The sequence below is a fragment of the Felis catus genome, chromosome F1 (genome assembly GCF_018350175.1).
Source record: "Felis catus isolate Fca126 chromosome F1, F.catus_Fca126_mat1.0, whole genome shotgun sequence".
Lineage (NCBI taxonomy): Eukaryota > Metazoa > Chordata > Mammalia > Carnivora > Felidae > Felis > Felis catus.
In genome coordinates this window covers 15,511,145-15,528,373 of record NC_058384.1, presented here as the reverse complement: position 1 = coordinate 15,528,373, position 17,229 = coordinate 15,511,145, and the positions used below count along the sequence as shown (strand labels likewise).

At 38.6% G+C, this 17,229-nt stretch overlaps 2 protein-coding genes across 14 annotated transcripts in view; both read left to right on the top strand.

Annotated features, from left to right (window-relative positions):
• Nucleotides 1-6,003, top strand: part of ANKRD45 (ankyrin repeat domain 45) — a 47,729-nt gene extending 41,726 nt beyond the window's left edge. For 5 of the 6 annotated variants that reach the window (XM_011290879.4, XM_045048826.1, XM_045048828.1 and 2 more), the window contains 2 exons: nucleotides 1,557-1,738; nucleotides 5,733-6,003. In XM_011290879.4, coding sequence (XP_011289181.3) covers nucleotides 1,557-1,588 — 32 coding nt within the window. In that variant the 3' untranslated portion in view covers nucleotides 1,589-1,738; nucleotides 5,733-6,003. The remainder of the gene's footprint in view (nucleotides 1-1,556; nucleotides 1,739-5,732) is intronic. The other variant, XM_045048827.1, reaches the window with a different exon arrangement.
• Nucleotides 6,004-8,528: 2,525 nt separating this feature from the next.
• The window catches only part of SLC9C2 (solute carrier family 9 member C2 (putative)), an 86,772-nt gene continuing 78,071 nt past the window's right edge, over nucleotides 8,529-17,229 (top strand). Inside the window, exons 1-4 of one of the 8 annotated variants that reach the window (XM_045048625.1) lie at nucleotides 8,529-9,049; nucleotides 10,270-10,476; nucleotides 12,851-12,951; nucleotides 14,985-15,113. In XM_045048625.1, the coding sequence (XP_044904560.1) occupies nucleotides 10,344-10,476; nucleotides 12,851-12,951; nucleotides 14,985-15,113 (363 nt within the window). In that variant the 5' untranslated portion in view covers nucleotides 8,529-9,049; nucleotides 10,270-10,343. Of the gene's footprint in view, nucleotides 9,050-10,269; nucleotides 10,477-12,850; nucleotides 12,952-14,979; nucleotides 15,114-17,229 lie in introns of those variants that run through there. The other 7 variants (XM_045048626.1, XM_045048621.1, XM_045048622.1 and 4 more) reach the window with 7 other exon arrangements.

Genomic DNA, 17,229 nt, shown 5'->3' with positions numbered 1-17,229 from the left:
TGCCCACTTTTAAATTGGGTTGTCTTTTTCTTGTTGACTTGTAAGAGTTCTTTATGTATTTTGAATTCAATTCCCTTATCTGATATGTGATTTGCAAATATTTTCTCCCATTCTGTAGATTATCTTTTCATTTTCTTGATTGTGTCCTTTGAAGCAAAAAAGCCTTTAAGTGTGAAGTCCAGTTGACCTTATTTTTCCTTTTGTTGCTTATGTGTGCAGTGTCATATCTAGGATACATTGCCTAACCCAAGGTCACCAGCACTTACTCTTATGGGCTTTTTGGTAAGACTTTTGTAGTTTTAGCTTTTTTCATTTAGCTCTATGGCCCAATCTAAGTTATTTTTTGTATATGATGTGAACCCATTCTTTTGAATGTTGGATTATGAGTATGCAAGATTTTTTTTTTTTAATCAAAAGGGGCTATGGTGTTTTAAAGGTTAAGACAATCTAATCTAGGTAGTATGGCAGAGTATCCCTTGCCATCTTTACCAGACGTCTATTGAGCATATGCATAGATAGCACACTCCTAGGTCCCCTGAAGGGAGACAGATGCTTTACACCGTCCTTGTCTTTAAGCAGCCTACTACCTAGTTTGTGAAAACTACAAACTGGAAAAGATAAACTCAGTACTGTGTATGTTCAGAGAAGCCTAGCTATTAGGAGGAAGCATCATGAAGAAAGAGGAATTGTCTGAAAGGATGGGTAGCCAGGCTGGAATATGAAGGGAGTTCTGGAATGAAGGCACAATAGGATGACAAAAGGCTTGAAGGTGGGAATGGGGAAGTGGCCAGGATCCATCTGGCTAATTATAGTGAAGTCTGTGAGGAAAAGTGAAAAATAAGGTTGAAAAGTTAACTGGTGCTCATTTCATTAAAAGTACTGAATTATAAGCTTAGAAGTTTGGTCTTTATCCGGGGCAGAGGGCTGCCATTAAATGCTTTGGGGTAAGCAGAGAAGAAGGATTCAGTAGGAGAGAATAATATGGCTTTCCTTATAAAATGGATGGAGAAGAGACTAGAGGAAGTGAGACCAACATAGTCCAAAAGTGAGATGACTAAGACCTGGTACAATCTGGTTCTCACCCTCTCTCTCTGTTCTACCACTGCTGTTAGCCTGGTCCATCACCTCTCCCTCCTTCCCTTCTCATCACTAAGGAAGAATCACCTCTCTGCCCCCCTCAGGTCTTCTATACCCCCTCCAAGCACCCCAGTATCTTATACCTTCACATGATGGAAGTGTTAGTCTTGATGGGACCTCTCAAATGACCCCCTCAAGTTACAAGGAGGAAAGTGAAGACTGGTGAGGTTAAGCAGTTTATTCAGTTATTCTATTCAATGGCAGAATTAGGAACAATAATACCAATTATATGGGAAATGTGACCTCATATCTTTAAATTAAAAAAAAAAAAAAGGTGGAGGAGAATACTAGAATTGACATACCAACCCCAAGGCTTGATTAATGACTGGTTCAGACTGGCAATTATTTTACAACTGGCTTCATTTTTGTTTTATATGACAAGCTAATTAAATGTAATTTTAAAATCTGCTTCCTTCCAGGTCAAGTGAAAAGTGCCAAATCTGTAGTCTAAGCCATGGTCAGAAAAGAAGTCAAGATCTTACCTTCTACTGAATATATATTTTATAAAAGACCACACTTTCTTCTAATATTTATAAAAGCAAAGTTACTCATGCCAACTGAAGTTAAGAAAATACATGTAGGGCTTTATAAGAATGTTTAGGTATGAATCACCCTTTTTTTGTTTTACCCTATTCAGCACGTGTAATTCCAGACGCTCTGTCCTTGCCTCTGCTTCAAGTGTGGCTCCGTGTGAGTTCCACATGCTGCTTCCAGACAGTGTGGGTGTGAATCACTCACAAAGTCTCTCTGGAAGCTCTAAAAGCTATATAGAGAATCTAACAGTTTTCTAACAGAGGCAGAAAATTTCCATTTAACTGAAGAATTCTATTAGAAAAGACATATTAGCTATTTCCAGAGGAAAAGTTTGTTCTCCCTCTTTCAAAAGAAAAGCTATGGGAAGACATTCTGGAGCAAGGATATATTAAGAATTGTTTGGCTCGGGGTTTTTGTCTTCTTCTTCCTTCTTCCTTCTTTTTTAATTATATGGTTTATTTATTTATTTTGAGAGAGATCACTCAAGCAAGGGAGTGGAGTGACATAAACGGAGAGAGAGAGAACCCCAATCCCAAGCAGGCTCTGTGCCCAACATGAGAATCAATCCCACCAACCATGATACCATGACCTGAGCTGAAATCAAGAGTCGGACAGTTAATTGACGGAGCCACCCAGGCTCCCCTCAGGGTCCTCTTCTTAAACAACTATTACTTTTTTTGTTTTGTTTTTAATGTTTATTTTTGAGAGAGACAGAGAGATAGAGAGCAAGAGCGCCAGCGGGGAAGGGGCAAAGAGAGAGGGAGACACAGAATCTGAAGCAGGCTCCAGGCTGAGTTGTCAGCACAGAGCCTGATGCGGGGCTTGAACTCACAAACTGGGAGATTATGACCTGAGCTGAAGTCAGATGCTTAACTGACTAAGCCACCCAGGCGCTCCTACAACTATTACTTTTTATATCCAAATTAAAATTTACCTGTGAGGTGGGATTTCGTCGTTTAGTAAAATCTGCTCATTTCTTTAGCTTCCTCCTCCTCTCTCTCTCTCTCTCTCTCTCTCTCTCTCTCTCTCTCTCTCTCTCTCCACACACACATGTATATTTAGATTTCCCTTATTCTGTAGGTTTGACAATATAGATATTTTAACTGGACTCCATGCTATCTTTCTTTCTGTTCTGTTTTATATTTTTTATGATTAAAATTTTTTTTTACATTTATTTATTTTTGATGAAGAGAGACAGAGCACAAGTGGGGGAGGGGCAGAGAGAGAAAGAGACACAGAATTGGAAGCAGGCTCCAGGCTTCGAGCTCCAAGCTCTGAGCTGTCAGCACAGAGCCTGACGTGGGGCTCGAACTCACCAACTGTGAGATCACGACCTGAGCCGAAGTTGGATGCTTAACCGACTGAGCCACCCAGGCACCCCCTATTTTTTATGTTTTAAATATCAGTGTTGGTTTGGTTTCATATTAGTGGTTTGGAATGTCTTTTTTTCCCCTAGTTTATCTAAAAGCCCCCAAACCTTCTACTACTCTGATTTTCCTGAAAATTTTTATAGAAACAACATGTTAAAAAAAAAGAACACATTTATGTGTTGTTCTTAAGACCTTTTCTTTTTTGTCCTACACTAAAAGCTAGTTTTTCATTATAGAGGGGATGGAAAAGAAAAAAGCAATTCAGTAATTGCTCATCAGTTGACACTTTCTCAACTACGGTTTTGAGATAACACTTTAAATTTGTGTCACAGATTTTTAAGTTTTGAGATCTTTTTTATGCATGAGCAATTCCATTTTAGCAATTCCATTCCATTTTTGCCTTAAGCAAAAGAATAGGGCAATAACTCTCACTCCCTCTGGTAGATCCAATGGGTGTTTGTGGAGTTCTACAAGGAAGGAGGTCTATCTGTGTTGGCTCTGCTCTCTTACTATTGTACATTATGAGAAGTCTGTTACCTTTAAGGACTGCAGTAATTTGGGACAAGGCTAGTTGCCATTTTTATTGTTTCTACCGTATTTTCTGAGCCTTGATCTTGAGTATGTCGTTACCTTCCAGGCAATGTGGTCCTGATGATTAGGGGGATGATTCCTGAATCTTACTTCAAAGATTTGTAGATAAAACTGAGACAGTTCTGGAGATCCTTAATATAAAATAAACCTCTCTCTCCTTTATTCACCTTTTAGTTCTTCTCTTCCAACTTCTTGAAGCTTTTGATGTATGTAGTAACGCTGTCTTTTTAAAACTCCTTGACTGGCACCCTTATGTCATTGTGGTTCCTTTACTGCTTTTCTAACTCCTTTACCAGCTGCTGTGGTCTGAATGTGTTGTATGTCATGCCCCCACTCCTCCCCTCTGCAAATTCACATGTTAAAATCTAATGCTCAAAGTGACAGTATTAGGAGGTGGAGCCTTTAGGAGGTGATTAGGTTATGAGGGCAGAACCCTCTTGAATGGGATTAGGTTCTTATAAAAGAGACCTCCAGACAGTTCCCTTGCCCTTAGCACCCATGTGAGGTTACAGCAAAATGAGCCGTATAGGAGGTAGGCTCTCACCAGACACTGAATCTTCTGGCACCATAATCTTGGACTTCCCAGCCTCCAGAACTGTAAGAAATAAATGTTTGTTGTTTATAAAGTAGCCAGCTATGGTCTTTTGTTATAGCAGCCTGAACTAAGATGCCAATTCCTATTCTTCATCTTGCCTCCAGCAATGGAAACTTCTCAAAAGTCAGTCTGTCTTACAAGTTTCTATGTCAGTTATGCCTCAATAAAGATGGAAAAAAAAAAAAAGCCTATTCTGACCTTTGGCAAAGCAGTCTATAATTCTTCACCCTGTGACCTTTTTTATCCCCAGTGTTAGGAAGAACTAATCCCTCCTCCTCTGGAGTATCTGTAGTGCTAATAGCCACATATATATTCTATTTAATTGTTCACATATTTGTCTTCCCTTGCGGATTATGAGCTTTTTGACGGTAGGGGATTTGTCATGTTTTTCTTCATACCTCAAGAGCCCATAAGGTAGTAAGTTAGTAAATAACAGTTGAATGAATTCTCTTTTGGTGCTACCTTATTCATAGAGTTCTTTCTAAAAATGACTCCTGAACCCTTCTCTCCATTACCTTCTTTGTGCTGGTGCCCTGTTGCGACTCCCGCTTCTCCGGCCCCACACACGTACAACGTCATGACTGTGTATCTAGTTTCTCCTCTGTTTTCTGACCTTCATCTTGAATGCTGTACTAGTTTTTAGGCATGTGAACCTGGTGATTACCAAAGGATTCCTGGATCCCGTGTCAAAGATTCTGCTGATGTGAGGATCTGAGTTTAGAGAGATATAGTACTTCTTGTGATCTGTTGTTGCATTGAATTATACATTTATTCATAGGAGAGTTCAAATGCCCATATGCTTTGAGTTTGAGCTGCTACACAGGTAGGTGCAGGACTTCTTCTGAACACCCGTAGAGTAATTACAATTTCAATGTGCAGACTAGTAAATTAAATTATTTAGAAAGGGGTCAAGTAAAGGCTAAATTCAGTGCTATGATAAACGCTAGACAGTGGTTCCTGAGACTTCTGTAGTTTAATTGGAAAAATGTGAAAAAATGGAGGAGATTGATATGACATCATTAAGAAAACAATTACTATCTGCTATCACTGTTATTTAATAAGAGAGAAAATTTTAACATCAGAAAAGAAGGGAAGGTGTGATTTCATTGTTAGGTTCTGTCCTTTAAATTGAATAAATTAAGCTTTATTATGAACTGTTATATTTTTCTCATTATGCCACGTATGATGGAACTTTTGTCATGAATCACCACTGGTCTATGGTCCAGCCTTTGAGAACTGCTCTAGACTGAGCTGAAGCAGGCAGAATGCTATTAAGGTGAACATGATGCCCCAAATTATAAAGGGCTGACAATACAGTCTGATTTTTTCTAATCTAAAATGTGATACATTGTATTTTCCAAGTTGGCCCCATCTCCTGTCCTACATGCTCTTCTTACAATGTAATCGTGACATTCCTCACATAGAGAGGTGGATCTCTACTATCTCCTCTTGAATCTGGGCAGGCCTGTGCTTATTGTGGAAGTAATACTATGTGATTTCCATAGATCATAAAAGGTGATGCAGTTTCCAGCTAGTTCATTTGAGATGCTCAGTCTTGGAAACCAGTCTGTGTGGAGAGACCCATATGGACAGAAACTGAGGCCCTAACCCACAGCCCTGTCTGAGCTTCAGCTAACAGTCACTGCTAGTGAGCCATCTCGGAAGCAGATCCTTCAATCAAGCCACCACAGCCAATGCAGTATGGAGCCTCCTCTGTTGAGTCCTGCTAAAATTGTAGATGTCAGCTAAATAAATGATTGTTGTTGTTTTAACCTACTAAGTTTTGTGTCTCTTTGTTATGCAGTAATGTATAACATACACATTTTAGACTGTGGAAGCGAGAAAATGACATAACAAACCCCTCTCCTGGGGGAGAGGATTAGATTGGAATGACAAAGGAATGAGAGAGTAGAATTTCATTGTCACAAGATAACTTCCTTGAAAATAAACTACAAATTGATGAATAATGTTCATTTTTTTTAATTTATACTATATTTGTTTTTAGTGATTGTATTTGAGGCAAAAATCTATTAAGTTTGGCATCGCATAATTGGGATACATTTGACCTCCTATGAAGAGTAATATTGTTTCTTCAAATTAAGTACCAGAAGTACCTAAAATATGTGATATTGCCTTTTTGGAACCCCAGAGGACCTAGAGGAGAGTGTTCGTGAAAGTCTGCAGAATCTTTAAAGGTCTCTGGGAGGTTATTAGTGGGAGTTTATAGGAAGGGGAAGAAAATGTTATTAGAAACTGGAGAAGAGAGGCCCTTGTTATGTGATGGTGGTAAATTTGACCACACTGTTGTCTAAGTAATGAACTCAATGGTCTTGCTAAGGATTTTTCTAGATAGTGTTCAAGGGCCACCTGGCTGCTTCTGCTACAACATGAGAGGAGAGAGATGAGCCAAAAAGGAACAGTTCAGTTTTCAAATGAAATTTAGAAGAAATATAATGGAGCCAGTACCCACTGAGTTTAAAAATAAAAGTGTTTCTCACTCCCAGCCTTTCTAGAAGGCAAAAGGTCTCAAAATAAGAAATGGATTCTGAGAAAAGATAAAATCCCAGGCAGGATTGTGAGGTCATAAGACCTCAGAGATATCTAAGGTGGCACCTTCTGGAACTGCTCCGACTTGAGGTGGACTTTCTCAGTGCATCTGGGAGGATGACCTCCAGCTGCTCTAGGCAATCATTGTCATAGCTAGAAACCAAATGCAAAGAGAACAGCTCTCTCTGTCTCGACAGTGATATATACCAAGCTGAGGAACCATCTAAATGGTCCTGAGTCCCATGCCCATCCCTGAACCAATCATTGTATTAGGGGGATGCATTATGACTAACCAACCTTGTCTCAGTCAGATACTATAATCTATTATCAGAATATGGGAAAGAGAAAGGATTCTGATAATATAATCTATTATCAGAATATGGGGTTGGGGGAGAACATCCTGGGCAGCCCCTCAGCCCTCAACTCCTAAAGCTGTCACAGTCTACTCAGCTGGCTCTGCCAAAAATGGTGACACACAGATTTATTATTGCTTTTCTTTTTTTTTTTCTTTTTTAAATTAAAAAAAAAATTATTTTTAGAGAGAAAGAGACCAAACGAATGTGCATGTACACAAGCATGGGGGGGGGGGGTGGAGAAAAAAAGAGGGAGAAAGAGAATCTCAAGCAGGCTCTGTGCTGTCAGTGCAGCACCTTGTGCGGGCTCCATCTCATGGCCGTGAGATCATGACCTGAGCCGAAATCAAGAGTCAGACGCTCAACCGAGCCGCCCAGGCGCCCCTATTATTGCTTTTCTTTAAAGCTCTATGGGAAAGATTGTAATGTAAAGGAATTTGATCATCTCTGTATTTTAGTTATGTGCGATCACTAGAGGAACTATGTGTAACCTAGAGCCAACTATGAATTTTGTCCAAGTATTCTTGAGGTATGAGGATTTTTCTAAAAACCATGGAGAAACTGAATTTTGAAATGTAAAGCTTCATGAGACTTACCTGTAGGGTCTAGGTGACCCAAGTGAGCCTGAGGGGACAGCAGGATAGGAACTAGATGGAAGGTGGAAGGATGTTACTCAAAATTATATGAAGCAGTTGAGAGAATTCAAGGCAACAAGTGGTATAGATAACACAAAGATGAAAATGGGAGAAATGGTAGTAAACTTGGTAACTAGGAGACTTAAGTAAGGGCATGGGAAAGAGAAAGGAATGGGTCTCTCAGACCTTGTAATAAGACAATTTAAAAAAAACGAACAAAAAAACATGGTCCTTGGAATTTATGGGCTGAGTGGTTTAAAAGAACCATACCAGACAACAACAAAATGCAAATATTTTGGAGAATGGTTTATGGGCAGCAACCAATGGTGGTTGCTGCAATCAGGGCCAGACATAGAACTGTTGACTAAAACTCTTTAAAGTTTCAAGTAGAAATTGAGACTTTCATTTGTCAAAGCTTCTTTGATATGTAGTGATGGAGAAAATGGATGACAAATTTAGTAATCTCACTGCTGTGGCGGTATCCATGATGCCCTGGGGGAGAGGATTAGATTGGAATGACAAAGGAATGAGAGAGTAGAATTTCATTGTCACAAGTAACTTCCTTGGAAATAAACTACAAATTGATGAATAATGTTTATTTGTTTAAATGTATACTGTATTTGTTTTTAGTGATTATATTTGAGGCAAAAATCTATTAAGCTTGGCATCGCATAATTTGGGATACATTTGTCCTCCTATGAAGAGTAATATTGTTTCTTCAAATTAAGTACCAAAAGTGAGAAATTCCCATTGAAAAGGAAGGATAGGTAGAAAAAGAGAAAATGGAAAAGGATAAATGAAAAAATCAGAAGGGAGACCAGGCAGTGTTAAAGAGGATTAGGGCTGGAGAAAGAAAAACAAGAATATATATTTAAAAACATGTAGGAGGAGGTTCTGTCTACATGGTGTATGACCATGGCAGGCAAAGAAAATCAGTTAAAACAGTTGTGGGTATAGACACAGCTTGAGCATTAAGAAATGCAAGCTTCTCTGGAACTGGATCACTTAGCTGCTTCTGGATTGGGAGTGGGGGATGGTATATGTAGCCAATCAGAATGAAAGTAAGTTGGCAAGCAACCAATGGGAATTAGGTATGGAAATGGCTTTCAGTGTGATATCAGTTGGCAGTACTGTCCTTGGCAAACAGACGCAGAGCTGAGAAAATCTTTGTGATTTTCAAGAGCCTTCATCTTGATTTCCACTCTGAACCAGCTTAGTCTTGAAAGATGGTATCTCTGGTCTTGGTAGCTTGGAGAACTTGATTTGAGAGCAGTGCTGTAATGACAGGTGGGGATAGCAGGATGTGAGAATGCCAGGGATGTGGAGGGTTATTTGAGGGACATGTGAAGTGATTTGAAGATGCAGCACTTTGAATCTCATTTCTGCTTCACATCAGAATATGGCTTATAGACAGGTGCAAAACAAAGAACCAAAGATTAACTCTAAATATTATTGGGGATACTTCAGGAACCTCTAGGAATTTTTAGGTTAAGGTTAACTGCAAGGAAAAATAAAACAGAATGAGTCCTTCTCAGGACCACGAAATAAATTTGTGCAGGCTATGTTCTACACAAGGGCACGAGCTGAGGGTAGGTACTGGGGCTGAAATCCCTGCACAAACCATGTGCCCTGTCATCAGGAAGGGGGACTTTTTCTAATTCACTTAAAGGCACCATATGATAAAACCTAAAATTTAGTCTTTTCCTTTGTTTTTAGGTTATTTACCCTCCTCCCCTGCCCCACCTTATCGGTGTGACTCAACATTGACCTCCCAAAATGGGAAACCATTTTGGATTTGGAAGGGCCCAAGAGAGGAAAAAGGGGATGTGGGATTGAAATAGTAAAGGGGAATTTCAGAATGATTTATACCCATGGAGGAAGAGCTCCCCCTCAAAAAGTTCGGTTCATCAAATATTATAGAGAGCCTATTATGTGCCTTGTACTGTGTGTAAGAAAAATAATATTCAGCCCTGGCCCTTGAGAAACTCACTGTCCAATGTGGAAGGCAAATACATCACTAGATCATATGATGGTTAAGTGCAGAAATCAATGGAGTCACGCCTCCATGCATGTGTAGAAGTGTGAGGAAGAAACACACTGCTGTTAGTGTTCCTATAAAACGTTCTTGGATGGGGTGCCTGGGTGGCTCAGTTGGTGAAGTGTCCGACTTCAGCTCAGGTCATGATCTCGTGGTTGGTTTGGGAGTTTGAACCCCGCATCGGGCTCTGTGCTGACAGCTCAGAGCCTGGAGCCTGCTTCAGATTCTGTGTCTCCCTTGCTCTCTGCCCCTCCCCCGCTCACGCTCTGTCTCTTTCTCTCAAAAATAAATAAACATTAACAATTTGAAACATTCTTGGAGCAAGAGGTAGAACAGACAGTATCAATGTGTGCCCTGTGGCAAGAAGAAATGTGCTGAGACCTGAGTGTGGTACAATCTTAGGTAGGAAGAATGTGGATGTGCTGGAACTTGGCAAGTCTCATTTTCTTCTTTTTGCATCTTGTAACAGGTTAGTCTGTGGTAGTGAAAGTAGTAACTCACATCTGAATTCATCAAGTTAGGAATGAAAAAGCAGTGTCAAAAATGAACTCTTTCTTCTGGGTGCAAAGAGAAGATAACAGCAGCAGGACAGAATTACTCTGCGGCAAGACAGCTGGCTACACTATTGTAAATGGGCATTTCACAATGCTTGTGTGTTTCACGATTGTCCTGGGAGGTAAGAAGTAATTTCTAAATCTCATCTTTCCTCTGCCCTCTGAACCTTTCTTAGTGTAGAAAGTGATCACAACTTCCATAAAGAAGAAGTCCAATGAAATTGTAAGATGTGAGTGAATGCTGACAGTCTAGTTTCCTTTAATTATAAGTAGCATCTATACTGTGTCCCTTCCTTCGGTGACATTTGCTGAGCACAGCAGAATGGTAGGCAGAAGTGGAAATAGTTCCCTCATGGGGGAGACAGGCAAACAATAATTACAATACAATGTGGTTAGTTTAACTGTAAAGTTGTGGTCTAGAATCTCTGGTAACGTGGAGGAGAGCCTCATGCTGCCTGCCTGCCAGGCTTAACCTGACCAATAAATCTGGGATGAGGGGACGACGACTGGGGCAAATAAGACCCACACATACGTTTCACAATTTGCATACTTGAAGTCATCACTTCTGTCCATTCTATCATGGCTTTTGAAGTGATTTTACTTCCGGGAGGATGCCATCCACCCCACACCCTAGTGGGCAATTAGGAGAGACTTCACAAGGAAAGGCCTCTTAAATGATAATTAAGAATTCAATACGTATGGGGCGCCTGGGTGGCTCAGTCCCTTAAGTGTCCGCTTCTTGATTTCAGCTCAGGTCATGATCTCACTGGTCATGATTTTGAGCCTCCACGCTGACAGTTCGGAGCCTGGTTGGGATTCTCTCCTTCTCTCTCTGCCCCTCCCCAACACATGCACATGCTCTCTCCCTCTCTAAAAATACATAAACTTAAAATAAAAATTTTTAAAGAATTCGATAGGTATGGTTAATGATATTCATGCAGATAAAATACCATATTAAAAAACACAGGTACTTTATCCCACAATTCAACACTAGTGATTGGAGAAAAGCGTCTAGTCCCCTTTAACATTTTTTTCTTTGGGAAAAAAGGTCACCTGTTTTAAAATCCTTTCTTGAATTAGGAAGAGTATAAAGAAATAATGAAGCAAACATTCATAAAAACTTCTTCAATTTTACCTATCATATCAGGGAGCAAAATTGCCTTTTCTGGGGTGAATCTTTAAAACACACACTAATGACATTGGTCTCCTGTCGTACTAAGAGGGCTGGTGACCATGAATTTCACCAGCTCCAGATCCTTGATGATTACATAGGGACAAGTGCTCTAGCAATAAAGGGCATTACAGAAATGGTTCAAAAAACATTTCTTTAGCCCTATGCAAAAGAAGTATTCAATTAATATCTACCAACTTGTCATGACCTGTAGCTGGAAGGCAGTGAATGGGATGCCAGAATCTTTCCCTAGGCATAAATTAATTGGATTATAGTCTATATATTCCTTCTGGAGATGAGAACTGAATAATCTTGGACAGAGGAGAAAGCTTCAAGGCAAGATAATACATGTAGGCAGAGAATAACACATGTCTTCTGTTACTTGTCTGGTGAAGCCAGTTTTCTCCATAGTTAGAGCTCAGTTAAAAGTATTTCTGGCTTTAGGGGCGCCTGGGTGGCGCAGTTGGTTAAGCGTCCAACTTCAGCCAGGTCACGATCTCGCGGTCCGTGAGTTCGAGCCCCGCGTCGGGCTCTGGGCTGATGGCTCAGAGCCTGGAGCCTGTTTCCCATTCTGTGTCTCCCTCTCTCTCTGCTCCTCCCCCGTTCATGCTCTGTCTCTCTCTGTCTCAAGAATAAATAAACGTTAAAAAAAAAAATTTTTAAAAAGTATTTCTGGCTTTTAGGAAAACTATAGAATATATATTGCTGTAGTTTAGGATGAGTACTAATAAAAGGTGTAATAGGTTGATATGAAGTTTGGCTTTTCATAATTTCTCATCATCAGACCCACAGATAAGATACCTGTACAGTGATCATAATGGGCCACTGGGTGGGCAAATGGGAGGTTGCTGGAATTTCAGTATTTTCCAAATTTACCTGTGAGAGATGCTTCATTTTGTATGTCTTAAAGAGACAGCATTTGTAACAGCTATCAATTATTTATTCATAGCGATATGATACTCAGGAAGTTTATTTATTAAAAAAATTTTTTAGTGTTTATTTTTGAGACATACACACACACACACACACACACACACACACACACACACACACACAGCATGAGCAAGGGAGGGCCAGAGAGAGAGAGAGGGAGATGAATTCGAAGCAGGCTGCAGGCTCTGAGCTGTCAGCACAGAGCCCGATGTGGGGCTTGAACTAATGAACTGCAAGATCATGACCCGAACCAAAGTTGGTCACAACCGACTGAGCCACCCAGGCACCCTGACACTCGGGAAGTTTGAAATTAAATACCTAGAGAAAGAGGATATTAAATTGTTTTGAAACTATACATTTTGTATAAATAACACATACATGTATTTCTTCAGGATTTTTGAAGACCTGTCTAAGGAATTCTGAAGTCATTGTTTTGATAATTCTTTCTGTGTCAGGATTTATGATAGGACAACTGGCTCACAGTTTTGTTCAGGTAATGTATGTACAATAAATTAGTAAGTGAAAGAACAGAAACCAAAATCAAGGTCCACTCTCAACGCTATCCCTGAATGTATGGAATTTTAAAAAAATGTGAACAGCTCCTGAAAAGAATTCATCTGCCATTAAAAATTTTGAAAATGAAAAACCATACAGTATAAGAGACATATTAGAGAAGCAGAAGATAAAATGCTTGTATGGAAGTAAGGAAAATTCGACTGCATTCTTGGGTTCTTCATCGTCTGCCTTTGGAGCCTTACTCCTGTTTCCTTCCCCTCTCTGTATACTGGTTTCATCTGTGGAATAGTCTTCAATACCTGTGGAGCCTCTAGTTATAAAAGGCAGCTGTTACTGTCATAACGAAGCATGGTTACTCTTTTCTGACTGCCAGATTAAATGCAAAATGTGTCATGTAGTATATAATACAGATACAAGAAAAATTTTATTTATTAACTCTTGACTTCAAGTGCATAGCAGTGTGATCAGTTACGATTTGGCTCCACTCATTCTTTTATTTTTAAAAAATAGAGATGATGCTTGTACCTCTCTAGGATTGTAAAAACCTCCTGTTATTCTTCTAAACACCACCATTACTACTAACGTCTTTTGAGTGTTTGCTATGTGCCAGGGTCTCTTTTAAGTGCTTTGTGTTTATTAATTTATTAACTTAGTAATAAGTTATAGAAATAGTAGAATTAGTAAGAAATAGTAATATTTCTTTTTTTCCAGTGAAATATGGAGCTGTTTAATTTTAAAAATTTATGGTTGACACACAATGTTACCTTAGTTTCAGGTGTACAACGTAGTGATTCAACTTCTCTATGTGTTATGCTGTGCTCAACTTATCATCAATTCTTGAGTTAATTCATTGGTCTTCACAGAAACCCAGTGGAAGTAGGTACTGTATCCCATTTTACAGATGAGGAAACTGAGGCACAGAGAGGTTAAGTAATGGAGATTAAACTATTAGTTGAGCCAAAAACTTTTTAGAAGGGAATATTTCCAGTTTTCAATCATTGTTGCTATCTCTTCCATTCATCTGTGTACAACCTTCATGATTTATGCCTTATATTCACAATATGTGCTATTATCTATGTATTATTTTTCTCTACTTGACTCACTAAAGGATTTTATTTTTTTTTAAGGCAAGAGCATTTCTTTTTATTTTTTTTAATGTTTATTTATTTTTGAGAGAGAGACACACAGAGCACTAGTGGGGCAGAGAAAGAGGGAGACACAGAATCTGAAGCAGTCTCCAGGCTTTGAGCTGTCAGCATAGAGCCCATCGTGGGGCCTGAACTCACAAACTGCGAGATCATGACCTGAGCCGAAGTCAGACACTTAACCGAATGAGCCACCCAGGAGCCCCGAACATTTCTTTTTTAATGTTTACTTTTGAGAGAGAGTGAGAGTGAGAGAGTGTGAATGAGTCGGGGAGGGACAGAGAGAGAGGGAGAGAGAGAATCCCAAGCAGGCTCTGCACAGAGCCCAATGCAGGGCTCAGTCTCATGAACTGTGAGATCAAGAGTCAGATGCTTGACCAAATGAACCACCCAGGTGTCCCTCACCGAAGGACTTTAAAATCCTAAGCAAATGTTTGTGAAATCACAAGTACTGTGCAAGGTTCTCTTTTCTGTCTTAACGCCAATTAGAATAAACATCTAGTGTCAAATAAAAAATACTTGTGAACATCTAAAATGCTCTCAGGGATCACTAGGGGCAGGGGTATCACTTTTGAAAACACGGATTACAGTACTTACCACAAGCAGTGTTTGTGTAGCCCAAACTCACACAATTCTCTGATGAACAGTGGACTGTACATATAACTCATCTGGACAGATCGTGAAACCTACAAGACCCTCAAAACTGACCTTGTAGATAATCTCTCATTAGTTGCATATTGGAATATACTAAAACTTATACTGATTGATATAGCATCAATTTCTAATACCTCAAATTACCTAATTCCAATTTCTAATACCTAAAAATGGCAGCCAGCTAATTTCGTATTTATCTTTGTTAGTTTAGGTGCACGAAATTGTCTACCCTCTTCTGAAAACACCAAGCTTTTCACTTTATTGTTATTTTTCACCTATAATTATATTTATGGCTGCTTTGGATGTGGACTTTTATATACTCAAGAATATGCTTTGGCAGGTAAGAACACACCTTAAAACAAATTATGGTCAGTCTTGTTTATGTTAGCAGAAAATATGTTTTGTCTATAAAGAAGATTAATAATTCACAAATCTCACATTTTTAGTTCTACCCTCCTTCTTCTGTGGAACCACTAAGTAAAGGGAATTGAAGAGAAGGGAGAAGGAATCTGTATTTGCTGAGTGACCAGTGTGATAAGGCACTGAGTAAATATTTCCATTTTATGTATCAACAAATCGTGGCTTAGAGGTCACAAACAAGGCTGATAAATGGCAGAACCTGAATTCTTCATCTCCACTATATCTGTAGATTTGCCTGCTTTCACTGCTAAAATTGTTTTATTTGTGGCTTTCTCTTTCTTCTTAATCATGCTTCCAGACAAGTTTATTTTTTCTTTCAAAGAATATTTTATTTTGTTTGGTTTTATTCTGTACTTTTTCTAACATCTTGAGGCAGACATTAGTTGATTGATTTTTAGGTTTCTTTTTTTTTTTGTATTTTGTACATCTAAGGTTTAAAATTTTTCTATGACTACTCTTTTAGCTTCACCCACGTGTTTTGATTTTTAGTGTTTTCATTATCATCCCAAACCTATCTAAAATTTTTACTATACTTTTTTCTTTGACCTGTTGATTTTTTTTTCCTTCATGTGTGGACGAATTTTACTTGTTTGTTTATTTATTTGTTATTGAAGTGTAGTTGACATACAATATTATATTAATTTCAGTATATCATAGTGAGTTAACAATCACATACATATGAAATGCTCACCATGATGAGTGTAGTTACCATCTGTCATTCTACAAAGTTATTACAATATTAATGACTATCTTCCTTATGCTGTACTTTTATCCCTGTCACTTATTTTATAACTGAAAGTTTGTACCTCTTTGGCCCCTTCGGCTATTTTGCCCACATCCTCCAGCCCTCTGGTAATCCTCTGTTTGTTCTCTGTGTTATTGAGTCTATTTCTGGTTTTTGTTTATTTATTTATTTACTTTGTTTTTTAGATTCCACACATAAATGAAATCATATGGTATTTGTCTTTTTCTGACTGACTAATTTCACTTAGTGTAATAGGTGCATCCATGTTGTTGCAAATGGCAAGATTTCATTGTTTTATGGCTGTGTCTCTATATAAATGCCACATCTTCTTTATCCAACTTATCTATCGATGGACATTTAGGTTGCTTGCATATCTTGGCTCTTATAAATAATGCTGCAGTAAGGAGGGATGCATATATCTTTTTGAATTAGTGTTTTGTTTTCTTTGGATAAATACCTAGAAGTGGGATTACTGGATCTTATGGTACTTCTAGTTTTAGTTTTTTGAGGAATCTCCATACTGTTTTCCACAGTGGCTGCACCAATTTCCATTCCTACCAACAGCACAATAGGGTTCCCTCTTCTCTACATCCTTGTGAACACTTAACCATTTCTTGCCTTTTTGATACTTGCCATTCGGGACAGGTGTGAGGTGATAGCTTATTTTGGTTTTGATCTGCATTTCCCTGGTGACTTGTTATGTTGTCTTTTCATGTGTCTGTTATAAGCCATCAATGTGTCTTCTTTGGAAAAAAATCTATTCAGGTCCTCTGCCCATTTTTAATTGGATTATTTGTTTTTAACCCATTAATTACTTAGAAGTTATTTTAAAATTTCCAAATATGGTCTTTTATCGTTATTTCTTTTATCACATTATGACTAGAGAGTGTGTTTTGTATATCAACTCTTGTGGTTTGTGGAGATGTGCTTTGTGGCCTAGTACCTCACTTTTCCAAAATGTTCTTTGCTTTACAAGAATATACATTCTCCCATTGTTGAGTGCAGGGGTCTAAATTAGTTCAGTAGATTATTTTGTTTATTATGAAGTCTGGTTTCTATATCTTTGCCAGTGTTGTTTTTCAATTTAATATAACAAGCTTCCATTATAACTATGGATTTATCAATTTCTGCTTGCAATTCTGCTGGTTTTTACTTTATGTAAGTAGAAACTCTGTTATTAAGTGCCTACAAGTATTATTATTTTCCTAGTTAATTTTTTCCCATTATTTAGCTACCCTTTTATCCTAAATAATGCTCTTTGCCTTACATCACTTTCATCTGGTATTACTGT